Source organism: Cavia porcellus, unplaced genomic scaffold (assembly GCF_034190915.1).
Source record: "Cavia porcellus strain 051 isolate PalLab524CR breed Dunkin Hartley unplaced genomic scaffold, mCavPor4.1 scaffold_27, whole genome shotgun sequence".
NCBI lineage: Eukaryota > Metazoa > Chordata > Mammalia > Rodentia > Caviidae > Cavia > Cavia porcellus.
This window is the reverse complement of record NW_026947510.1, coordinates 15,134,348-15,162,312: the sequence shown is the minus strand read 5'-3', so window position 1 is coordinate 15,162,312 and position 27,965 is coordinate 15,134,348. Positions and strand designations below refer to the sequence as shown.

Sequence of the window (27,965 nt, the reverse complement as noted above, 5' to 3'; positions counted from 1 at the left end):
CTCTCTGAGTCATGTGTACTTTTAGCAGAAAAGAACCTTATTGTCACCATATCTGCCATATGCTAAGTTCTTTCACCTTGGGCAAGATACTAAATTCAGTAAACTCTCATCAATTTCTATCTGTAAAATGAGAGTAGCATTTGTATCCACTTTATAGGAATATTTCCAGAACTGAGTTAATATATGTAAAGAGTTTAGAAGACTACTCGGCATATGATAAGCATTTATATTTTAGTTTGTCATTTTAAGAAATTATTATGGTTTCAACTTTTCCATTAACTTCATTAAAATACAGTTTCACAATTACAGTCTAATGCTGGCACATTTCAAAGATTAAAACCTATTTTACAAAGAAATATTAAGTGATGCGCCTCATTATACCTGTGCGTGTGTGTGCCATGTGTTGTGGGGGTTTAACCTGGGATCTAGTAAATGCCAGGCAGGCACTGTACCAAAGCTGCATCCCAGACCCTGCAATAATATTTTAATCTATAAAACAGTAATATAGCAATACCACAAATACAACATAAGAGTTCAAATGTCTTCAAATACAACTTATATTCTTGAATTTACAAACACAGCAACTCTTTTTTTTTTTTGGTCTTTTTCATTTTTATCGGTACCAGGGATCGAACTCATGACTGCCTGCTTGCAAGGCAGGTGCTTATGCCACTGAGCTAAATCCCCAGCCCCTCTTTTCTTCTTTTTGTTAAAGACAAGATCTTCCTGTATAGTCCAAGCTGGCCTTAAATTCATCACGTAGCCCTGGCTGACCCTGAACTCACAGCAATATGTATCATAAAATTTACCATTATGTGTATTTGAAGTATACCATTTTATTTGTTTATTTTTTGAGACAGGGTCTCATGATGCATTTCAGGCTAGCTTTGAACTCACTATGTAGCCCAGCTTGGCTTCAAACTCATGGCAATCTTCCTGCCTCAGTTTCTTGGATGCTGGGATTACAAGCATGCACCACAATGCACAGCACAAACACAGAATATTTTTAAAGGTTAATTTTTATTTAATTAATTAATTTATTTCATGTTAGGGATCAAACTCACAATCTTGCTCTTGCCAGGTAGGTGCTTTGCTGCTGAGCTAAATCCTAGCCCACAAACCCACAAGTATTGACCAGAAAGGTTTCTAGGAACAATATGAATGAATATTGGACAGGGACTAAAGAAACCAATTGTAAGTTTCTCCAGCTTGATTCAAAGTTTGTCCTATAAAACATTCTAATAACAAACCCCGTTTCTGTGGCAGCTACCACCAGTAAGGCTTTAATTCACAGCATGTGATGAGAGATGAAACCAAGTGTGAACAACTTTGAGGTCCCATGAGCAGGCTAACTGTTGAAGCTGTCAGATTCAATTGCATCATTCCACATTACTCAATGCTCCAAACTACTCCCTAATTGTTAGTATCTTAATATATTCAGAACCACTGTTTAGGCTAATTGTAAAATGCTCCACAATTGAGTTTCCAATAAGTAGTAGGAGGGATTAAAGTGTAGTTAAACTATCAGTGAACACTCTCGATTGACCACACACTGTATAGAATAACCAGCCACTTTTAAGAAGGTTTCTTAATTGGTATCTAACGGATTCATCTCTTAACTTCCGGGGGGAAAAATAAGTCTCTAAGAAAAAGACAACTACTGAAATAACTTTAGAACTAGGAAGACCTTGATCCTAAATTAATATAGTTATACTAGCAAGGAATTATAAATTTTAAGAGAGAACGCTGACACTATTTTTTTTTCATTGACACTATTTTTAATAAGGTGTCTCTGTATCATTTCTTTTCTCACTGGTTATCAGGCAGTTCTATTAACAGTTGAAACTAGTAAGTATTAAATTCTAATATACTTTATGGTCTGCATTTGAATTTCAAAATATATCTCTATAGCAGAAAGGATAGGCATTACTATTTTACATATGAAAAAAATCAAAATCAAGGTTCATAAAAAATTTTAAAATGGAACCAAGGTTACATTTACTGAGTAGGAAACCTGGATCCCAGGACTTCAGACTCAAAATTTCTGCTATGAGCAATGTTTTTCAAAGAGACACTTCTTGGCATAAGAGACAAATAACTGGAAAATTCACTTTTATAGTGATTAGTAATTAGGGAACAGGCTACCAAGTCAGACCTTCTTACTTCCAAACTTAACTTTCACTGCTTACCAGCTACATGACTTGGCCCTTTTACTTGGCCTTTTCATCATTTAAGAGCAAGTACTATCATCAAACATTTACAAAACCTTATTTTAAGGAGAGAAAGAATAAGAATTTTTTAAAAAATCATGGTCCGTATGTTTTGTGGCAGACCAATTTCTCATAAGAAATATAATCATTATATACTATAAATGTACTAATAAAAAATTGCTTAATCGTACTTTGCTCAGAAGAGTACATTCTTTACAATTATAAGCCATTATAAAATTTCCTTTGGGGGGCAGGCATCTAGCTCAGCACCACAAGTGCCTGCCTGGCAAGCACAAGTTTAATTTCCTGAGTTCAATTTCCAGTACAAACACAAACACACACACATACACACACATACACCAAACAAAAACTCATAATATCACATCATATCACATCACTTTAATTGAGACAGATGAAATTTTCCATCAAGTATAAACAAAATAAGCTCCCCTCCCTGTTCCAGTCAACTGAATCTGTCCAGGAAAGTGACACTTTTTTTTTTTTTTTCCTTTTTATCGGTACCGGGGATCGAACTCACGACTGCCTGCTTGCAAGGCAGGTGCTTATGCCGCTGAGCTAAATCCCCAGCCCCGAAAGTGACACATTTTCTCAAATAAAATGAAAGCATCACCATCAGATACTGTGCTAAAAAAAAAAAAAAAATCAGAGTGCTAGCTAAGACAATTCCCCCAACATGCCTGTATATGTGTATGCAAACATATTACAGCATTACAAAACAAAATATTCCAATTCACTGAGGTCAAATATTACCCAAATCTGATAAATCTTGTCACTAAATTTGTGCCTTGAAACAGCTACATATTCTAAACAGATAAGCAAACACTTATTTAATAATAATTTATTTTACAATAATAAATGATTTAGAGGGGGTGGAACTGGGGATGGAATCCAGGAGTTACATTCTCACCTATTTTTTATTTTTATTTTGAGGCAAAGTCTTAAGCTGCCAGGATGGGATTCAAATTTGCACTCCTCCTACCTTAGCCTCCCAGAGTCCTGGGATTACAAGTATGACCAACCATGCAAGACTTCCATATGACCATTATAAGAATGACATGGATTTTAAAATCATTTAAAATTAAGATGGGTGTGGTGGCACACAGCTGTGATCCCAGAACTCTGGAAGGTTAATGTAGCAGGATTATAAATTCAAACTCAGCCTAGGAACTTAATTAATTAATAACTCAATTACACTGTCTCAAAAAAAATAAAAATTGGTGGGAATCAAACTCAGTGCAAAGGCCCTGTGTTCAAGCCCCAGCACTGCAGCAAACAAATGAACAAAATAAACAAAAAAACCACACAAGTAACATGGGGTAGGATAAGGAAGCATGATGATCATGATCATCTGCATGAACACCGTATCCAGAAACAAAACTCAGAATGCAGACTATGCTAGAATGAAGGAATTCTTCATTACATTCAGTCTGACATTATTCTATTAAAAAATCATTCTTTAAACAAAAGCACTTGCATTCTTCCAAAGACCAAAGTGAATGATCTTGGGAACACTGAGGTTTAAAAGGCAAAATAAAAACTTCATGGCACTCTTCCAGAAACTAATTACACTTCCACTCACAATCAGCAAGGGGAATACATCATTAAACATTTCAAGGGTAAGAATGCTACCTTCCAGTAATGTAAAAGAACTATACTTTAAATTATGTTATTGCTATATCCTAATATATAGTAATACAAGTTTTCCATCAATTACTTGTGAAAGAACAACTACAAACAAGTACAATATTTCAAAGAAAACAAAAGGATTAACACTAAAGAATACGAAACTAGGTTGCCAATGTTTTTTGAATTTTTCTTCTTTCATGGGCTACTAATTATCAGACTTCCATCTCTCCCCATAATTTTAAGGGTCTCCATTCACCCACTAAAAGCCAAAATCATGCTCTTCACACTTTGTTATTACTCTCAGTCCTTTCTGGTTTTACCTCTCTAATAACACTTGTCAACAGTTAAAATAGCACATAAGCCAAACGAGATCTCAGCACTTACTTAAAAAGGTCAGGAAAAAAATGATACCTGGATTTTTATCCTGAGGACACCAATCCAAGCACTAAATTTTACTACTGAATCATTAAGTTTTTGGAGGAGGGGATGGCAAAACGTGGTTTAGTATTTCCATTCTCTTCATATTTGTATAGCCCTGACTTGTTATCTGTGATAGTTTTCTGAATTATCATAAGACATGCGGTATTCTATTCAAAATATTGATAAATTCCATTTATTATCTATCTTTCCACATTTCTATGTTTTAAATCAACCACCTACCTCTAAAGCTAATGTGACTAAGCAGTGAATTGTATGGTCTAAAGGCAAACAAGACTTATCCTAGGTTAAACAGAAATGAACCTGTCATCTGGAGGAAAAAATATTCATTTGTCCATTTCAAGAGTCCCGTACAATTCTATCTCAGTGTTTTGTAACCCTGCCGCTTGTACACTACCTACAACCTTTCTCAGCTAAACTGAGAGGTCAGCATGACTTAGTGCCTAGAGACTGGCCAGGCAGCTTCAGTTTCCAGGCAAAAAAATGTCCTGCTGAAAAGAAAACCCAGATGTCCTCAGCACAGCACTTGAGCCTAAGTAGATGCCTATATCTACAAGTTACTCACGTTACTGAAACATGGAAAAACGGTAAATAAAAAAAAAAAAATCAAGATGTTAACTGAACTCAATCCTAGATTACTTGCAACCATGATTTCTTTGTTCTTCAGCTGAGTCCCACATTGAATGGAATTTTTCCTCTAACTATACATTTCTCTTTGCCACTACTCTCCTTTCCGCCTCTCCTTAATGTTAGCCCTACACCCATAAACATAATGAAGACCAAAAAATGGGGTTTTTGCTTCATTTAGCCTAGAACTAACCAGAGTAACTAAAACAGACTTTTGTAAAGATAGAAAATGCACACTAAATATGTTCACTGTGAGCCTTGGTCCAAGAATATAAAGCTATTGACAGCATGTGGTTACACTTAATTAAAAGAGATAAAACTATGTGTGCCATTCTTTCCTTTATCCTCTCACCCTCTCTAACTCCAAGCACATTCTGGCTACCTCACTTTTCTAGAGAAATAAACTAAAGGAAAACCCTCCTCTTAGGCTGAGAACTTTACCAAATAGTTTACCAGCATCTTCAAGGTTACTACTAAATATGCCACTGATTTTCTGTGAACTATTCTGATTATTTACATATAATGAAGGTTGTATATATTATATCATTCACACACATGCATTAAAAATAACCTGGGGGCTGGGGATTTAGCTCAGCGGCATAAGCGCCTGCCTTGCAAGCAGGCAGCCGTGAGTTCGATCCCTGGTACCAATAAAAAAAAAAAAACCTGGTGCTGTGCTCTGATGTACAGCTTACAAAAATACCAAAAAGGTGTGTACATTATCTAAGGCTCATACAATGGAAATTATGCATACATATCTAAAAGCTCAAGTTTACAGCAACTTAAAAACATCTATTTTAACAAGTTGCTTGTAATTAGACATTTACAATTACAACTGTAGCTATTACAAGTTTCATTAAATGATGTACAGCTAGAATTTGGGAGATGAAAATAAAATTAAAAGAATCACAAAAAAAAATACATCCTTTAGAAATCTTACATTTTTGTCTTTGGGTAAGTCAACAAGCATGTATACATTTATACAGCTTTCTATTTACTGTCCTATTTATACAATTCAAGATCATGATTTTCCCTATTTGATGCTTGCTTCAAAATATCTATATACACCAAGTCATTTGTCTATATACACTAAGTCATTTGTCGAACTGCAGATCTAAATAAGGCAAAAGGTATAAACAAACATGAGAACCTACAGCCACCATTATTTACAGTAATTAAGAACATACCTTGTCTCCCACTAGGAAGAAAACCACACAGCAGTACTTGAAAGAATCATTCACTCTTTACCGTCATTCACCTTCAGGGGTTTTTTAATTTTTAGGGAGCAAATACTGATACATTCACATAATTTTCATGAGTACTAAAAAATATCATCAAAGTTCTAAGCCACATCCCTAGCCTTTTCTTATTTTAAGACACAGTAGCACTAAGTTGCTCAGGCTGATATAGAACTGGCAATCATCCTATTCAAACTTGCAAGGAGATGGAATTACTGCTTGCACTGTCATGCCCACTGTCTCAACTTTTTGAGCTCTACATTTTAAAAAAAAAAGAACAAATCTTTTCTGAAATTATTATTCGATATCAACAGGACAATATTGGAAACCCAGAAACTGGAAAGAATCAGTTGCTGCCCATATACTCATTTTCCTCTCATGAAAATTGAGTAAAAATGTCTATTATTTTCACTAATATGTTAATACAAATTCAAATATTATCTAAGTTCCTACAGAAAGTTCTATTTCAACCAAACTTACTTTAAAGAAAGACGTATCTGCCAGACATGGTGTCACATGTATGCAATCCTAGCCCTTGGGAGGCTGAGGCAGGAGGACTGCTGTAGAGCAAAACTCTGGCTCAAAAATAAAAATAAAAAATAAAGGACAGATATGTCTAAATGTCAGAGGATTCTAATAACATACCTGAGTTGGAGCCACAGCAGCAGTTACAGCTGATGCAGCAGATGGGGAGAGACTTCCCACCTGCTGCAAATGCCCTGAAGGCTGTGGAGGTAAATGTGAGCTGGAGACAGGAGTGCTGGAACCTGAGCCAGATACCGCGTTGGGAAATGACGCTCCTGCATCACCATTGTTATAAATACCTGCAAGAAAAGAAATGCTATGTAAGTATTTTAAAACTTAGCAATCAAATGTGTCAATGACATGTACTATTAATCAACAAGTTAAAAATACACTTATTCCTGGGACCTCTTCCAATTATAAATTTTATTGCTACTATTATTAGAAATATATTAGTTAAGCAAATAAACATTGGCTTTTCATAAAGTACTTCTCACTTTTCATTTGGAAAAATGCTGAAAGACAAGGACCTCAGTAGAAACACTTTTGTGAAAAAATGTATTAGGGGTTGTAGGAGTGCAATGAACTAATGAAGGGGGGACACAGCTCAGTGGTGCAATGCCTGTCTGGCAACCCAAGGTTGTGAGTTCCATTCTCAGTTTAAAAAAACAAAAAAAAAAAAAAAAGCAAGGAAAAGTTTCTTAAGTAAGAGAATGAAGCAGTTAAGAGTTTTATAAAAACCAGTTGGCAAGCCTTTCAAAATGCACATGCTAAGACTCTAGAAATCATGCCTGCAAAGATCTGAAATGGAAAAAGATCTTGTTGAAGAAATAAAGTAAAACACTAGACTTTAAGTTCAGAGAGCATCACCGAGACTGATAGCTTTTGTGTGACACAGCTGTGAGAATGAAACAGCACTGGCTTCTAGAGACATTCAGAAGACAGAATATACATGAGCTTTGGATTGACTGCATGGGATGTCTGCACAGGGATGGCAGCAAAGAGATGCAAGGTATGATGACGACTCGGGTCAACAAGGTGGTGGCACTATTCACTCCAGGAGCACAGCAGATAAAAGATGACACGGAACTTAATGAAAACATGTTTAGCTGTTTCACAATGGTTAAAGTCAGAAAGAAAAGTAGCAATGATGAAGTAGAAGCTATACAGTCTACAAAACTGGATGAGGAAAGAAGAGGGAAGAAAAATGAGTCTAAGAGGAAATAAGTAGTTCCTAGATGAAAACAAGGCAAAAAGATCCATGTTAAGGTGCTACCAGAAAGGTAACAGAGGAGAGGCCCTCAGAGGATTAAAAAAACAGATCAACCATCTCAAACGAACAGCTGCCAACCAGGGGAGATTTTTCTCTTTTAGGACACTAGGACACCTGGCTCCATCTGGAGACATTTTTCACGGCTCAAACTGGGGGAATTCTGTTAGTATCAGTGGACAGAGTCCAAGGACGCTATACACAACAGTCTCCATGACAAACAATCTGACCCAGAGTGTCAAGAGCATGGCACTAAGAAACCAGGGAGGCAGAGGAAAGCAACCAAGAGCACCTGGCACCTAAACAGGAAGAAAGCTAGAAATAATGAACCTAAGTGGACTGCAGTAAAATTTTAAAAAGAATTTTTTTTAAAAGAAACTAGTCCTAGAAAGCAATAATAATTGATGTTTAATAGGACAATTTATTTTGTTCTAAAGGATATAAATATTAATGATTCATATTTATAAAAACACCCATGACTTTCTTCAAAAGAAGGGAAACAAAAGAATCTGGATGTTTAAAAGGTCTTACAATTGTAACTGAAGCTCCAAGATCTATTTTATAGCTATAAATTCTCCAGGAAAAATGATTTATTCATTCTGCAAATATGTAAGAACTCACTATTTGCCAGACACCACCAAATTCAAGATCTGTGGTCTCTGCCTTTAAGAAGCTTAGTGTGAAAGATCATGGGATGGAGATGCCTCTGAAGCCGGGGTGCAGGGAAGGGGCTCTAACCAGACCTATGAGAGAGGAATGGGAGTCAGAACACTTAAAAGGCAGTTCTAATGGCACTGCGGAACACAGCAGAGCAAGGATGGTCTGAGAAGAAACACTCAACAAAGCAGCTCAATCCCAAAGGCTCAACCTTCCATGTCAATAAACTGTAACACATTTGTAATAAATAAGGCCAAAGCTAACAAATCAAAAGAACACTAGAAGTTAAAAATTCTTATAGCTTGAGGGGTCAGGGGTTTAGCTCAACAGCACAAGTTTTTACCTGGGAAGTGCAAGGTCATGAGTTTGATCCCGGGTACAAAAAAGTCTTACACACTGGAAAACTGAAAAAATATTCCCATCAAAATGGCTAGAAAAGGCAAAGATACAATCATAAATTAAATTTATTAGCCAGGTATGGTAGGGCAATCCTCTAATCCCAGCACTTGGGAGGCTGAGTCAGGAGGATCGTTGAGAGTTTGAGACCAGCCTGGGCTACAAAGTGAGTTCAAGGTCAGCTTGAACTGCATAACAAGACACTGTTTTTTTAAAAAAATTCTTACATTTTGGAGACAATGGGAGCCACTTTTTTTAAGCAGAAGCTTGATGTTCATATTAGAAATGAAAAATATTTCACATTAAAAAGTATAGATTTTTGTTTCTATTTCAAATGTGAAGATCAGTGACTACTGGATACTATGCTATGAAACAGTAACAATCTGCTGGAGCGGTGCACAAGATATGAATATTTTCTGGCATTCAATTTTCCTACTGTGTCACTCACTTCTTCACTCATATTTCTGTTATCCACCTGATCCTATAAAGTATTTGAGTTAGTGTTCCTGATAATAGACGCTGGTCATGGCCAAAGAACAAAAATGGCACCACCCAGCATGATCAAGAGAAGATGATCAAAAAAATCACCTTAGGACTAGCACATAGCTTAGAAAAAGATGTATTCTTGAAAAATTACTATTTGAACAGCTCGTTAAACAAGCATTTACTGGTTTTCTATTATTTAAAAAAATACTGAAGACAGAAAAAGAAAAACAAAACAAAACAGAAGTCTGTCTTCAAAGAACTTAGGAATCCTTTCAGGGATAATCAGTATTCACAAACTACTAAGATAATGGAGAGAAATGTTAGGTATAGGAAGAATACAGAGGAGGTAGGTTTGGTACACACACCAGCAACCCCAGCTACTTAGAAGGATGCAGCAGTAGGATCCTGATGTGAAGGCCAACCTGAAAACTTAGGAAGTTGTTATCTTAAATTGCCTAGGAAATAAAAGATCAGAGAAAGATTGAGGTGGAGACCTACAGAAATACTTAGAACTGGTTTTTCAGTGATTAAAAGATTAAAATGCTGATAGCTTAGTTATTTTACTAGTAAAAAGCCTGCTATAAGTCTCCAACTTTCAATACTACAAGATAAAAAGCTGGAGGCAGCATCTAAAATTAAAGTAGCACAAGCCTCTGACTCAAACTTGGATTGAAATCGTGACTTTTCCAATTACACGATCTTAAAACTATTTTCCAGAGAACCCTTATTATTATCATCTGTAAAACAAAAATAACAGGTACCTTACTTTGAGACTATCAAGTGAAAGACTGTAGCAATGCCAACCCAACGGTAAATTTCAATAAATGGCAGCTGTAGCTATTTATTTTATGTACTAATTAAAAGTTTTATCTGTAAGTCAAACAAATACAGTGTTATAACTCTCACATCCTCTAATGCACCTACTATCCTTTAAAAGTTGCCATCACCATCACTACATACAGTAATGGATCATGGAAATATAAGACTGAGGAGTAAAACTGTGTTTCAATCTTGAAACTTACATCCTATTGTGATATTACATTAATGTGCACGCTGAGGTAAAAGGAAATGACACAGCAAAACATGCAACACAGTGCTTACATTCTGAATTTTATGTGGCACTAGCTTCCACAGTAACACACAACAAATCAAACTTTTACTTTCAGGGTAGGAAAGCTGGAGGGGTAGAGAAAGGGGGAGGAGGTAGGCAGACCGGGGAGAGGGGGAAAGAAAGAGAGAGATACATCAGGCATCAAACTCACACCCTTGTGTTTGCTAGGCAAGTACTTATGCTGCTGAGCTATTTTGCTGCCAGCAAAATTTTCTATTAAGTTTATTGGTATAGTATATTAAATTTATATACCTAATTGATCACATCCATCACCTTAAACTTGTATCCGTATGTGACATACTTTTGGCGGGGGTGGGTGGGTGGGTGGTACTGGGGGTCGAACTCACAACCTCGCATTTGCCAAGCAGACACTTATACCACTGAGCTAAACTCCCAGCCCCACACCCAGATTTTTATTTCCCCTCCCTTCTCATTCTTATTTACAAAACCTTTGTTTCCATTTTATCTATGTTTTCTCCTTTTACCTGTTCTTTTCCCTTCCTTCCTTTCCCCCTTCCTTGTGCCTTTTTCCTATTTTGTGATATCCATTATACATTTTGGTCTTTTTACACTTTCAGTTTCTCACATCACAGAAATAATGGGATATTTACACAAGTGTCTGATATATTTCGCTTCAGAATATACTAATAACAAACCTCACAGAACTAGAGAAAATATTACTAAAACGCATTCAGAACCAGAATGCTGAGCAACAAAGGCAAAGCAGGGGGCATCACAATCCCCTATCTGAAATTATACTATAAAGCTACTATGATATAAATAGCATGGTATTGCCAAAAAACCCCAAACACAAAAACAAAAAAACCACCAGACCCACGGATCAATGGAACATATCAAAAGCTGCAGAAACAACTCCAGACACACTCAGCCATCTTATTTTTGACAAGAGGGCCACACACTCTCAATAGAAGATAGCCTCTTTAATAAATGGTGTGGGAAAAGAGTTTTCAGCACCATATAAAGCTGACTGATTTCCCTCCGGCTAATAAAGCAACACCAGTCTACTAAGACCTCTAGCTCTTTCTGCAAACACAATCCTCAAATTTATTTGCCTTCTATTTAATATGCTATTTTTACCTTTTACAAGTCACATACTATTCTAACCCAAATCACAAAGGTATTCACTGAGTGAAACAGAACTAAATAATGTGCAAGCTCTAGGAAAGTCACTTGAAATGCACCTGTTTAGGACAGAGAATAGAAATAAAAACACCGAATGACACAGAGGGATGACAGCGCACAATGATTCATACTGTAGTGGATTGGTACCTGGTGGCCAACTTAAAACAACAGATAAACTGAATCAGAGCAGTGCTGAGCATAGATGGCCCACCTGAGGACTGTTACCAGCATAAAAAGGAGACTTGGAGAGAAACAGAAGCGTTGTGGATTCTCCTAAGTATTATTGTTTGGAGCTGTTAGTTCTCCTGGAGGAGCTAGTGGAGTTTCTTCCTTGATATGAACTTAGCTGTTCTCATCGTCAGAGGCTGTCAGGACCTTGCTGTGCTGAGAATGGCTGTAGTTCACTTTGGGGGAGCTCTGGTCCTTACCCTGAGCATCACTTCCTGGCCCTGGATGGGAAGGTGTATACTGTTCAATCTCCAGGAGAAGCTTGTCAGGCTAGCTTCCTGATATGAACTCCGCTGTTCACATCGTCAGTGGGGCACAGGACCTCATTGTTGCTGAAGGTGGCTGTGGTGCTTTTCAGGGGAGCCCTGGTCCTTATTTTGAGCTTCTTGGCTTCAGTGTAGCACTCTCAGCCTACTAACACAGATCCTTCACCCCGCGACTTTCTAGCTTCCACTGCCAATCTTTCCATCTTTTCAGCACAGATCTGTGGGATAGGCTTGCATACATCACTGTCGTGGGCTCTAGGTTTTCAGCTGAACTCACTCAGGTTATTGCCATGGGATCCAGACCCTTGGCTGGATTTTCTTTAGTGTTATGGACAAATTTCCTGCACTTTCATTGTATTTAACTCCTTGAATGATCATCATAAAATACTATTATCATTACGTGTCTTATATGTAAGTGTTCGCTTTGCAACCCCTGACTACAATACATACTCGCTTATCCACTTGTACCTTCTCTCTCACTAAGTAGCTACCAAGTATTAGGTGATGTGAGGGAGGAAAGGAACAAGATAGGCAAGGTAAGGCTTTCCTCTCCAAGAATTTTAAATTTAATCTTGAGGGCAAACATTACAAAAATAAAAGACTATAAATTCCAATCCACAACATAATGGAAGAGAGGAAAAAAAGGCAGCATGAGAATGAGATACAAGGATGCAAAAAACGCTTAAGAAGTGATCCACCATGTAAGTCAAGATCTGAAGATTTGTTTTAGTAAATGTTAACCAGACAAATATAGTGCCCCTCCCCAAAATCTGAAATATTCATTCACTGGTGCAAAGTAGGTATTGCAGAGAACACTGTGCTGTAGGGAGTAGAGGGGGAGGAAGCAGACCTCACAAAATCTTGTATGCCAGTGAAATGTTCAGAATCCATGCTGTCATCAACAGAAAAACACCAAGATGGAAATACTATGACTTGAAGTTTGTAAAGAGAACCATCTGGCAGCTATACTGCAACTGAACTTAAAGGGAGAAGAGCAGGAACAAAGTACTTTTGGGAGCCCTAGTCCATAAATTAAACAAAAAATTGTATCCCTGTGGACATAAACATGGATCTGAAGTGCATCTGGGAAGCTGAGTGGAACCATCCTAACTTGAAGATATACATTTGGCAAGTAGGTGAGACAAATTATTAAGACTAAGTAACAGGTTTCTGGCTAGTGATTAAAGGTCACTTATACCAGGCATGGGAGCACATGCCTATAACCCTACCACTCTAGAGACCCAGGCAGGAGAATCACAAATTTGAGCCTGGCTCAGGCAAGTTAGCAACTTGGCAAGACTCTATCTGAAAAGAAACAAATAAAAGTGCAGAGGTGCAGTTCAGTGCAAAGGCCTTTGGTTCTGGTTCAATATGTATGCAAATCCTGCAAAGAGTCACTCTCACTCACTCCGGCGGTGAGAACTACAACATGGGGTAAGGAAGTTAAAAGATGGTCTCAACAATGGCAGCTTCAGTCCTAGCTATTAGGGAGGCTGACAGGGGAGGAGCACTTAGACTTGTAAGTTAAGATCAGCCTGGGCAACACAGAGATTCTGTCATGAAAAAGCCAGCTGTGCTATTCTTTTTGGTTAGACTGAGTCTTGATTGAGTACCTTCAACATTTCAGGGAGAGTTTATGAAAGAGGAATTCATAAAAAAAAAAAAAAAATTTGAGACTAGTAAGACAAGCTGAAAACTGTAACTGTGGTGTCAGTCAAGCCAAGAAAAAAAATCTGACTCAAATGCTCCTGAAAAGCCCAGTGAAAATACAAAATGAAAAGTGCCCACAGGATGGGAAACACATAGATAGATGATGACATTATGAATGGTACAAACTGGCCTGGTGGCACACATCTGCAGTTCCAGCACTTGGAAGTATGAGGCAGGGTGATCACCACAAGCTCAAGTGAGTTCAAGGCCAGCCTAAACTACACAGCAAGATCCTGTCTCAAAAAAACCAAAAAGAATAGCACAGTATGGGCAAAAACCAAGAGAACACTACTGTTTAATCCCAAGTTTTAATTATTGTGCCCAATGCAATTATACATACGTCATGCATAAAGCAGAAATAGACCTGTTTAGTGATAGAAATATTAGTTTCACCAGCCTTAATTCCTGCTTGCCAGTTTTGATGTGTCTAGGACATAGTTATTAGTACCGCATTAAGCTGCTTATTCAGCGCAAAAACCAGAAGAAAAGGGAATATTATGATTAAGCCTTAAAAGTTATCCTCAATCTAATCTCTAAAAGATTGGATATTTTTTTAATTTGGTTTGGTATGATTTTGAAGAGAAAACAGTTAAATGTACAAATCCTTCCCCCTCAACACTTCATACCCCTCATCGATAAAGTAGGCATGCTGACTGGCTGATGTATGCAGAGCATAAGTAAAATACTATCCACCAAAGAAGAAGCATTTAATTACTACATAATAATCATATTATCAAACATAAGAGGGAAACACTGCCCCTTCCCCTTGACAATTAATGAACACAATATGTTAGTTTTTTGGCTTTTCCCTTCTAGATTCTGCAATGTCTCCAACAAACAACTACTTGGTAGTAGCTACATTCATTACTTGGAGAAGTAAAACAAATTTAAATTAGAGCTTTGTTTTCTGAGATTCTCGGTCATCTTGACCGAATACAAGTGTTTCTAAATCTACTTAGGCAAGCATTAACTATTTCTTAGGCTGCTCTATTTTAACATAAAGATGAATGTCTTTATTTATTCATAAGGTAACTGCTTCTTTTAACATTATAAAAATGATGTATCATTATTTAAAAATTGAAATACACAGAAAAAAAATCACCTTCAAGCAATGCTGACATTTTGTTTTCAAACTTATTGAGCTGTTTTGCCTATAAATTGAATACAGAATTTATAAATCCATCAGCTCCCATTTATCCACAGGGATATGTTCTTAAGACCCCAGGGATATCTGAAACTGCAGACAGTACCAAACCTTGCATAAGTTGCTTTCCTCTATCTCCCCCTTGGCACTGGCACATAGGACTCGACAAGTAAGATGCACCTGTCCTTCCATATGTTGTGCCCCGGCTGTCTTATCAGAGTTAATATTCCTAGTGTACCAGGGCCATTATTAAGTCAAACCAAGGGTTATTTGAAGACAACCACTGTAATACCAATTTAACAATGAAGATGGACACCAACTGTTATGGTTTGTGTCTAGATGTCCCCCTAAAGCCTAATGCACTTTTAGATGGGATTTTTGGAGGTTACTGAATCTAGAGTTTGTACCTGATTCAATGCTGGAATTAAGGGTGCTGGGGTTAAGGGTGGATGACTGCTTCACTGATTGGACTGGCACAGCCCTAATTCCAGTAGTCTACATAAAAGGACAGAAAGAGGTTTTTTCCTTTCCCTTTTCTCTCTCCTCCCTTTCCCTTCTACTGCTTTTGCTGTCTTTTGCCACCATGCCCTTCTGCCATGTGCCACCCTGTCTTGGAGCCAGCCAATTACAGACTAAAATCTCTACAAACTGTGAGCTAAATAATCCTTCCTGCCTAACTTCGGGCCTTGCTGCCTTTAACATTTCCTCAGCAATGAGGAAAGTAAGACATCAACCAATGCACAGGTATATAGTATGAATGTTCCTTGTTTAACCAAAGGTTACCTGAACACAACCACTGCAATGCCAACTTGACAACAAAGATGGATACCAACCAAGGCACTGGCATATAGTATAGGCATGCCTTGTTTAACGATCTACTGTTAAACAACTGTTCAGACTTACAGTCTGCCCATACTTTGGGTATAGTTCTGTATGTCTTGCTGATACAGCCTCAATTTTGGGGGCTGGGGGTACAGTATACCTTGTTTATACAATACTGTGATTTAGCTGATTTACTATACAACACAGTCCTATAATTTTATGTTCTATTATACATTGCAATACTGCATGTGAAGTTATGCAAATAAAAAAGCAAATTGATCAAAGTTGGAGTTTCCCTCAAGCATTTCTTTGTTCTGAGTATTGTTATTGAGTATTATTCAATTTCTGATTTAGTGGCCAATTCATTTAACAGGAAAAGACCTGTGTCATTAAACAAGGAATGTCTGCATATACAGGCATCAATCTTCTGGACAAAGAGACGATTATCATTCTAGATGGGTCAGAGCAAAGATGAAGTAAGATTCCATCATGCTAGTAGCATTAACATGCAACTCAGAGCTCACAATTTCTGGAATTTTTATTTTAATATTTCTGGATCATAACTAACAGCAAATGATACAAAATGAAACTATAAATTAAGGGAGGGCAACTATACATCGTCTCCTGTTTTGATATAAAATCTGTTTCAAAGTCATCCTATAAAACTAAACCAATAGGACATCACATAGTATGCAATTACATGAGCTTGTAAGAAGATAATACAGGAGTCAGTGGGAATGTGGCAGAAGGCAATGTGAGATGAAGCAGACAGGGAAGTCAGAGAGATTCGGGTACAAAAGGGTTCAACTCACCTTGGCTTGCTGTAATGTGATGGGACTCACACGATTCTTGTAAAAGCCTCTATAATACTTTCTCAAAATGAATGTAATTATTTTGTATCACAAATATATACCAATTAAATTTTTTTAAAAACAGAACTACATCAATCAATCCCCACATTAAAGGTGGCCCCCAGCTGAAGACTGGCAGGTAAATGGCAACCTCAGTCTTGCAAGGGTAGTGAGGAAAATGAGTTTGCCAACTTCAGCAGTGAGGACACACTTGGTCAGCAACTTCGCTTCAGCTGTGCTGAGACCAGAAGCAGACAAATAAGTGAATTCAACCCAAACTTCTTATAAATGTGTGGGGTTTAAAGCTACCAAGTCTGTGGGATAGGGTGAGGGTGTAGCACACTGAGCATCAACCCAGCACCTTCCATAGTGAATTACAGCCCTAATCCACTCGCCTTTCACTTTGACACAAGATCTTGCTGGCTGCTAAACTGCCAGGCTGTGCTCACACTTGAGATCCTCTTGCCTCAGCTTTCCAGAGTGCTGGAATTACAGGCCTGTAACACCTCTGTGCTATTTTTTTATGCTAGCAAGGCAAACTAATATACTTGTGTCAGAAAGAAAACAAAGAATAAGAACATATAAAAAGGAGAGAGAGGCTGGGGATTTAGCTTAGCAGTATAAGCACCTGCCTGGGAAGTACAAGGTGGTGAGTTCGATGTCTGTCTGGTACCACAAAAAAAAAAAAAGAAAAAAAAAAAAAAGGATGGGGAGCCAGCTCAAAAGGGCTATCCACTGACAAAACTGTATACAATATTTGAGCACCACAATAAATCACAAGAGATAGATTAAAACCTATATAGATATATATATAACCTATATAGATATATAATCTATATCCATAGATCTGTACTAATAACAACTGAAACTGTGGGGCTGGGTAAATAGCTCAGTGACTGCCTGGCAAGTGTGAGGTCGAGTTTGATCCCCATACCAAAAACAAACAAAAAAACCTGAAACTTTGATAAGCAGTGGGGGTTTTTTCAGATGGTATCACAATTTACTCCACAAAATAATTACTCGTTATAAACAGAGAAATAAAACCTTTACATTTTCCAATCTGATCATGTACCAGCTAACAATGTACAATAAAAAGATCACTTCTATGCTATTTCTGCCCCCCCCAAAACATGACCTGAATCTAATAATAAAAAAATAAAATCCAAAATAACTAACTTGTGACCTTTAAAAAAAAATGAGACACCTATTGAAAAGACTATACAGCAGCAACGAAGCAAAATTAATTTCTTGTTCTGGATAGCTACAATGTGATTCTTGTAGAACTTCCTTGTTAAGAAAAGGTAAATATTCAGGGTTGATAGGGCACTGTCTATAACTTACTCTTAAGTAGGGAATAAAAACGAAGTTTTCTCAACTACAGTTGCATTATTTCTTTAAAAGTTTGAGGTTGTTTTGGTATATTATTTTTAGATGTGGAGAAAGAACTATGTATTTTTTTCTTAAGAAAGAAAAACCTATTTTTAAAAGACTAAAGAATGTCTACAAATTGAAAAACATTTACTAAAATTGTTTATTCAATAGTCAGGTAAAACAAACAGCAGGAGACAATGGGAGAGGAGGAGGGACAGATGGACAGACAGACAGCCAGCCAGCCAGACAATAAAATTACCCAAATCTGGAGTACAGAAATGGAGAATACAAAAGACAGGTTAGTTAATGGCTGTGCAAGGCAGAAATGAAGTTCAACTATGTTTAACAAAAATTACCCACAAGATAAAATGGAAAGAAGAAGAAACAATATTAAAAATACAATGACTAACATTTTTGTCCAGAACAGATAAAAGACATACATGAATTCTCTCCATCAGGAAACACAAGTCCCAAGAAGAATAAAGTCACAAATAAACGTCACAAAAAGAAAGAATCTCATGCAAGTGGGCAGAAGTTTGGAGGGTTGGCATGCCACTAGGAACACAGTGCTAAAAGAGTTAGGGGCTGGTCTGGAGATTTTGGGGGCTGCTACTGTTGTTGCGCTATCTGAGGTACCAGAATATGGCTACGTATACAGAAAATGGAAGAAGGTAAGAGAGGGTGAGGAGCTAAAATGACAAGGTCAGTAAGAAGGCTGAAAAGGAAGAGATCCAGAGCACGTGTAAGGACTAGGCTTTAAGTGTAAGCAAGCAAGCAAGCAAGGAAGGAAGGAAGGGAGGGAGGGAGGGAGGGAGGGAGGGAGGTGAATAATGTCAAACAGGTTTGCAGAACTGATTAAGATAAGGAGGTGCCCACCTCAAGTTAAAAAAAAAAAAGAAGACAGCTAATATATTAGAGATGGGATAGAGGGGGAAAAAATTTTAGATTAGCTGGAGTCATGGCAAAAACTAAATGTTTCCTAGACAGGTGTTCTAAATAATACAAAGTAATTTAAACGTCAGCTGAGGTAATCATGAATCTATAATGATATGAATTTGTACACACAGTAGAATTTTTTTCCCCCTAGAACCACCTCACTCAAAGCATAAACACGTGGGTAGTCAGGTTAATGCAGGAGTATTTCAATTAATAAGAGATGAAACATCAAAATTAACACCAATCATGAACCCAAATGTGAAGTAGCATCAAGAAATACTACAACACAGTGATTCTTTTTTTCCTACTTCTTTAGCCTAAGGAAATTAGAAGGTGTAGGAAGATACAAAAGTCTGAACCAAAATGAAGATCATAATATGGCAGCTATGTTAATTGATCATCCTTTATCATGTTTTATAGAAAAACAGAGAAGTAATGACTACCTTCAATTTTAGAAAATAAAAACAAAAAAATCTACTATGAAATCTTAAATTTTAATATAGCCACTATAATTTTGTCTAACACTTTATTCTGTAATCACTTATATTTCTGACTCTTCTTACCAGAAACTTGAGCACCATAAAAACAATGACCATACAATAAGAATCTAAGAGTTTCATATATACTTTAAGTGTTCTAGGTTTGGTACATACTATATAGCATGTATGCAGGCAGGGTGGGGATTAAAGTTAGAGCTGCACCCCTAGGCCTGTGTCACTTTGAGACAATTCCTAAATTTCCCAGGCTAAGCTTCAATCTGCCATCATCCTGCCTCAGTCTTCCAGTCTGTTGGACTCTTCTTTGGATATTACATGTCCTCCAAAGCCCTAGGTGTTGCACTCTGGCACCTAGGTAAGACACTAGAGAGTTGATAAAAGCTGCAAGAGGTGGAGCCTAGCAGTCCCTAGGCCTCTTGGGCTGTGTTCTCAGGAGATAATGGAAGCCCGTTATCCCTTTGTCTGAGCTGCTCTGTAACCAAAGATCTGAAATCCAAACAGACAAACTAATCAAAGACTTACACTTCCAAAACTGTGAGCCAAAAATCCAACCAACCAACAAATCAATCTTTCATCTTTGTAAGTCAGTTACCTCAGATGTCTATTATAGTGACAGAAAGCTGACTAGAAATGTCCTAGAAATATCACAGATATATTTCCAAGCACAAACTTTCTAAATATCACTTGAAAATCAAATACAGGAGTTACTATGAGAAATAAATATACTTTTATACTCCTAGGACCTCCTAGTCTTTGTTATGATAGATGTCTCTATAAGTTGGGCATCTGGTATATTATATACATTCACTTATAACAGAAGCCACTTTTTCTGTCTACTGAGCTCCTTTAGAACTCTCTCCCACAAAACGCACTTCAATATTAATAGCTCCATGCTTAAGAATTCTTTCCTCTTTAATATTGTTAAGTACTATTTGTACAATGTGTCTAGGTAAGGATTTTCCTTCAATCTTCCCCCCACCCCCCACCCCCCGCCCCAGGCACTCTACAGGCTATTTAAAATCTAGTCTAGTCTAATCTCATCTCATCTCCTGGATGTTACCTCCATTACTGTTTAGAATTATCTCCACCTATTTTCATTGCTTTCTTCTCCTTCTTAGGCTGTCACCTGGATTCAACTTATGCCATTCTACATAGTCCTTCTTTTACACAAACACACAGGAGTTTACACTATACAACACTTCATTTCCTTCTTTCTAGGGTATCCTTTATTTTACTTAACCATTAATTATTTCATTTGTATGCAGTGTTATTTGTTCCACTTACCATATCATTACATTAACTACCACTATATTTCATACCTAAAATTTCTACTTTTTAATATTTGTTTCAAGTTACTATTATCTTTCTTCCTGTTTTATTATAACACTGATTAGTTTTCTCTCTTATAGTTCATTTACGATTGAACTGCATGAAAAATTGGATTTCCTTTTATTGTCACACAAATAAAAAAGTTTTCCTGGTTTCCTCAACCACAAATATTTCTCAATATAAACATTTAAAAAATGAGAATATAGTATTAAATGTTCGTAATATTATAAGCATGATGGGGAAAAGTCTCAGAAGCACAATTCTACATATTCTGTGGTCACATATTATCAGGAATTAGTATGTAATATATCCAGAGTTCCTAAAATAAAATGACCCTACAATTGTGGAACAAGTTAATATCAGCCATCTACAGTAACAGCCTCCTTAAGACATGGTTTATAATCCAGGAGATGAAGGCACAATTTCTAAAGAAGCAGGGCTGAAAATGTAAAAAGCAATTAACTGTATTACACAAAGAGGAAAAGAAAATTATCAACATAGCAATAATCCTTATAATAATGTACCTTTATTCTGAGGGCAGAATAAAGCATTTTCCAATTATAATTTGTTTTCCCAAGATGATTAAGGGAGAATAACACAAATAATATTTAAAATTCTTAACAGTTACATTTTTAAATGACACTCTTCCCTACCTCCATTTCTGAGATACTGGGTTGTCAGCTCACCTGATTAACTCTAGACATATTAACAAAAAAGAGAAGTTTATTATAATCTATGCAAGAAATTATAAGGATTTTAACCAATACAATATCTGTGAGAAAGAGAAAAATGATTTTTTAAAAAAACAGTTCTGCAGATTAAATTCATATGGTACTGATCTACTACTAACCTGCCTAGCACTTTTTTTAAAAATTTGTATTTTGGGACATGTGTTACCTAGGCTGGCCTCAAACTTGCAATCTTCCTACCTCAGATGCCTGAATAGCACAGGCCACCATGCCCAGCTGGGAAAACAAAAAAATGGATTTTGAAAACAATAAATGGAATATAATCTAGAAAGCTCCAAATTAATAAATTAGAAAAAACTATTTAGAAGCTAGTACCCAGTGACTGATTTATAAATAGGAAAAGAGGATGACAGACAGGTATACACTACTAAAAGCAAGTACAGTATTTCACACAAAAATATTAAAAGGAGAAGAAGGCGAAAACTCAGACGATATAGAGAATTACAGAAGAGAACATAGAAGAATCATCTTAACATACATAAGTATGATGTATTACTCTTTTTGATTTTATTTTCTGTTTCTGGTACCAGGAATTGAACTCAACCTTGCGCTTGCAGGTGCTGGGCCACTAAACTATATTCCTGGCCCTTACAACACTACTCTGAAGAACACTATAAGGACAATGACTTTTGTAAACTTATTCAACTCACTACATATATGTACCTGGTGCAAATTTTGGTGCAAATTTTTATTTTTAAAACTTTGACTATTTTAAACTTTTACTAAACCAAAGTTAGGGAGACTTTTTTTTTTTTTTTTTTAAAGAAATGAAGTTTTGGAGCCATGTAAGATTTAGCTCAGTGGCTCAAGCACTTGCCTGGTAAGTGCAAGGTCATGAGTTCGGTCCCTGGTGAAGAAGAAGAAGAAGACAAAGAAGAAGACAACAATGATGAAGAAGAAGAACACAAGATGAATAAAGAAAACAGAAAGAAGAAAGAAGAAAGAAGAAGAAGAAGAAATAATGAAGTTTTGTTTTAAAATGAATAATGCTGACTTCCACGAGAACATGGCGGATAGATAGCAGCAGCTACAGAGGCTCTCCGAGATACCCCGCTTAGAATCCAGGAATGGGGCAGTGCGAGGAGTCCTAAGCAAGGGGAGATACACCCTGCGAACTCTAACTAACTAAGCTAACAGAAACCAACTGGAAATGCAATCCCGGTGCTGTAACAGAACAGATAAAATCTCAGCGCGGAAGCTGGATCCCGCGCCATTGCAAGCCACGATTTGAATTTCCTGCTGCTGCTGCTGCGTCCAAATCAGCACAGCAAGGAGAGAGACATGCGAAAACTCTGAGAGTGGGAATCAGGGAACAGAGTTGAGAACAGGACTGGCAAGGAGCCCTGCATTGACCTGCGGTGAGTGAGTGGAACGGGGACCCTTCTATAGAGTAGGAGGCTTCAGCAAAGGACCTACTGGGACAGGGCAGACTTGCTGGGACAGGGCAGACTTGCCGGAACAGGACGCTGCAGTAACTTTAGTCGCATATTCCCCTCTCAAGCAGGATTGGTGGGTAACGCCGCTGACTAAGACCCAGTAAGCTAGCCCAAACCAGGTCCCAGGTCCCAGCGCCTGGCGGTGCACCCTAGCAGTGAAGCCTTTGGTAGGTTGACTTGGAGGGGCGGGCCCAACAGAGGCTGCCCAGGTCTGTGTTTCCCTAGTACACTGCAGTGGCCAGAAACACCTAGCCAGCGCAATTCAAACAAACTGTAACAGACAAAGAGAAAAAAAAACTGGGCCTCCTGCAAAAGTATGGGAAGAGGAAGCAACAAGAAAGGGTCATCAGTCCTTAATCCTGAGAACACTGATCCAGGAAAGGTGAATGCAAAGGAGAATGAGGAAAGAAAACATGCAATATGAGACACGGCACCAATAGACATAAAGCGCTATCTCTAGAGCCTCACAGACGAGTTCAAAGGAGAAGTATTTAACGAAATGAAGCAAGATATAAAAATTTTAACCAATACAGTACAATAGAATAGTTAGAGAAATGCTAAGCACCACCCAAGAAAAAACAGATGGTGGAATGGAACAACAGAAAAAAAGGGGAGAATGGTTTGATGGAGAAAACAGAGAAAACAGAAAATATGAAGCAGGTTCAAAGAGATTACCAGAAAACTAAAAACTCTATCAAAAGCTGGCATAACAGCTTGAAAGAAACTAAGGATAGGTTATCTGAACTGGAGGGCAGATTTGTAATGTGGGAGCATGAAATGAAAAACTTCTTAAAAGTAACAAGAAAACAAACAGCAATAATACAAAGGCTAGAACATGATAAGAGGATCTATAACTTAAGAATTAAGAACATAGGGGGCTGGAGATTTATCTCAGCGGCATAAGCGCCTGCCTTGCAAGCAGGCAGTCATGAGTTCAATTCCCGGTACCAATAAAAAGGAAAAAGACAAAAAAAAAGGAATTAAGAACATAAAAGAAGTAGGGACACAAACAAATGGACTACAAAAGCTAGTCACAGAAATAATCCCAGAGACTTCCGGGAGAACATGGCGGACAGATAACAGCAACTACCAGAGGCTCTCTGAAAAACTAGGCTCAGAAGCCAGGTATGGTGCGGACTAAAGAGACATAAGCAGGTGGAGTTATGCTCTGCTGACTCAGGAACGAACTCGGCTGAAAGAAACCAACTTGGAATGCAGTCCTGGTGCTAAAACAGGAACAGAAAAGTCTCGCTGCTGAGGCTGGACCCTGCGCCATTGGAAGCTGCGATTTGGGTTTCCCGCTGTGCGGTGGCTGGCTGCCTCTACATCAGCTCGGCAAGGAGAGAGACACGCAGAAACTCTGAGAACGGGAGTCTGCGAACGGAGTCGAAAACAGGACGGGCAAGGAGGCATGTTCTGACTTGTGGCGAGGTGAGTGAGAGAAACTGACACTCCACCACAGTTTGACTCGAGCGGACTTTCTGGGCCCGAGCAGTCCTGCGGGAGCAGGGCGCGGTGGCGACTCCAGCCACACATTCCCCTCTCGGGCGGGATTGGTGAAAAGTGCCTGGCCTGCATGACGCTGCCGGCGGACCCCGTAGGCTGGCCCAACCCAGATCCCAGAGCCTGACAGAGGCCGGGAGGGGCGGGCCCCCGCGTAGGCTGCCTGGTGCGCAGCGGTGAGTGGCAACACCTTACCAGCGCAATTCGATCAGGCTGTGGCTGACAGGGAGAGAAGCTGGGCCTCTCATATAAGCTTGCATATATAAGGAACAGAGAATATGGGAAGAGGCAGCAACAAGAAAGGCTCCTCGGCCCCCAATTCTGAGAAACAGGCAATAGCGGACACCGCACCAATACACATAAAGCACCATATAGAGAGCCTCATAGACCAATTCAGGAATGAAGTTATCAACGACCTGAAGCTAGAAGTATGCAAAATAGTTAGAGAAATGCTAAGCTCCACCCAAGAAAAAACAGATGGTGGAATGGAAGAACAGAAAAAGAGGGGAGAATTGTTTGATGGAGAAAACAGGGAAAGCATACAATATGTGAAGCAGGTTCAAAGGGACTACCAAGAAACTAAGAAGTCTATCGAAGACTGGCATAACAGCTTGAAAGAAACTAAGGACAGACTATCTGAACTGGAGGGCAGAATTGTAATATGGGAGAATGAAATGAAAAACTTCTTAAAAACAGCAAAGACACAAACAGCAATAATACAAAGACAAGAAGATGATAAGAGGATCCATAACTTAAGGATTAAGAACATAAAAGAAGAAGTAGGGACACAAACAAATGAACTACAAAAGCTACTCACAGAAATAATCCAGGAGAATTTTCCTAATTTAGCAAAAGGTAAAGATACTCAGATGTATGAGGCATACAGGACCCCAGCTACCTACAACCCAAACAGAGCAACACCCAGGCATATAATAAAAATTCCAGAAATTCAATACAAGAACAGAATATTAAAAGCTGTCAGAGACAAGAAACAGACCACTTACAAGGGAATACCCATCAGAATTACAGCAGATTTCTCTGCACAAACCATCAAATCACGAAGAGCGTGGGGGGAAATAATTCAAGCTTTGAAAGATAATAATCTCCAGCCAAGATTGAGATATCCTGCACAACTGTCCCTGGAAATTGATGGAAAAACAAGGTGCTTCCAGGATAAAGAGGAACTGGGGGAATTTGCAACCACCAATTCAACTCTACAGAGAGTATTGCAGGATATTCTAAAAAAAGAAAAATACAAAGAATCCAGAAATAGTGGAGGCCACAACTAATGGAGCAGAGAACAAAGTGAAGAAAACAAACTGACAGCTACTGACAGCTCAACAGAAATGAGGCAGAAAAGATTGGATGATAGGAACAGCTATTTTGGAGAAAATGACATCTTAATAGGTAATACTGATTTAGTATCATCTTGTTTTGAAGTCTCATCTAGCTTTTGTCCTTCTGTCTCCAATGGTCTAAATAGGTTGTATCTTACTGGATTTTATTATGTACGATAGTATAAGCAAAAACCTTTTAAAGACAAGGAGATTATACAGAAACCATTATTCATTTTCTGTTAGTCGATTCTAAATACTCTGTAATGCTGTCATTCTCTTAAATGGTTTTACATTGTTTTGATATACTTAATGCTACAGTATACGAAGTTGTACTCAAGGATTTCAAGGAAAGAGACAATATGGTAACTACTTTTAGGTCAGGATTATCTGGTGGTGAAACACTATTCTGCTTAAATGGTTATGTTTTGATCTGTGCTGTTTCGTTGTTATGCCCTCTTTTATCTCAATCTCCACTCCATTATTTACTTTTTTAATACTTTTTTTAAATTTTTATCCTTTTAATTAAAGGAAAAAAAATAGCAGGATATATTATAGTAACCCACTTTGACTTTCCATTACCTCGATTTAAAGCCCTGTATTACTCTCACCATCTGGTTTTTAACTGATGTTCCCCTATTCTGTTTTGCTGGATAGTATCAGGTTCGAAAATTTAGGCATCAGCTGTGAAGATAATGAGATTCATTATAACGCCCATTCTCATTGACTTTTATCTACTTTTGAAGACCTACAATGTCTCCAATGTTTTGGTTTTGTCGGTTTTGTTCTTTACTGTTTTGTTCAATTGTATTATAACTAATGGTATAGGCAATTCTATTAGAGATAGCGGGAGGCATTATGGTAACCATTGATGATCACCTTGTATTATGTTTTCACATTATCTATTATGTCCACCTTTTTGACTTGACCGATTCTGTTCTGTTATGTCACATTTGGTTTTACTCTCTTCCAAAAAAGTAATAAGAACCGTGAGAGCAATGAAACCCAAAATGTGTAATAGTCATTGTACAAAAGAGAGGAAAAGAAAGTGCTCTAAACTATATAACTGCATGTATATTTAAGTGTATAAGATAGAATATGATATCACAGAGTTTTATGGATCATTGAACAGAACTGTTTGCAGTATCATTGATGGAATGTCCACTTTACAAGCTTTAATTTTGTGACTTGAACAATTATTTCTAAGATGACAATATGTAATCCATTAACTAGTGATTTCCTACTGTTCATTTTTTCTGCAAATCTGTATAACTTGTACCCTTTCTCTGCTTTTTTTTTCTTTTCTCCTTAAATAAAATTTAAAAAAGAAAAAAAAGAAATAATCCCAGAGAATTTCCCTAATTTAGCAAAAGGTAAAGATACTCAGATATATGACGCATACAAGATCCCAGCCACCTACAACCCAAACAGAGCAACACCCAGGCATATAATAATCAAAATTCCAGAAATCCAATATAAGAACAGAATATTAAAAGCCGTCAGAGACAAGAAACAGGTCACTTACAAGGGAACACCCATCAGAATTACAGCAGACTTCTCGGCACAAACCACCAAATCACGAAGAGCACAGGGAGAAATAATTCAAACTTTGAAAGATAATAACCTCCAGCCAAGATTCATATATCCTGTACAACTGTCCCTAGAAATTGATGGAAAAACAAGATGCTTCCAGGATAAAGAGGAACTAGGGGAATTTGCAACCACCAATTCAACTCTACAGAGAATACTGCAGGATATTCTAAAAAAGGAAAATACCAAGATTCCAGAAACAGTGGCAGAGAGACCACAATGAATGGAGTAGAAAACGATATGAAGAAGACAAACTGACAACAAACGACAGAAAAAGATCTCAACAGAAATGAGGCAGAGAAGATTGGATGGTAGGCACAGCTATTCTGGAGAAAACAAGACATTATAATAGCTAGTGCTGATTTAGTATCATCTTGTTTTGAAGTCCCATCAAGCTTTTATTCTTCTGTCTCCATTGGTCTTAACAGGTTGTATCTTATTGGATTTTATTATA

General features: G+C 37.7%; 1 protein-coding gene across 16 annotated transcripts in view; it reads right to left on the bottom strand.

Moving 5' to 3' along the window:
• Mllt10 (MLLT10 histone lysine methyltransferase DOT1L cofactor) overlaps nucleotides 1–27,965 on the bottom strand; it is a 201,467-nt gene that overhangs the window by 19,660 nt on the left and 153,842 nt on the right. For all 16 annotated transcript variants that reach the window (XM_063237912.1, XM_063237913.1, XM_063237921.1 and 13 more), the window contains one exon: nucleotides 6,806–6,984. In XM_063237912.1, coding sequence (XP_063093982.1) covers nucleotides 6,806–6,984 — 179 coding nt within the window. The remainder of the gene's footprint in view (nucleotides 1–6,805; nucleotides 6,985–27,965) is intronic.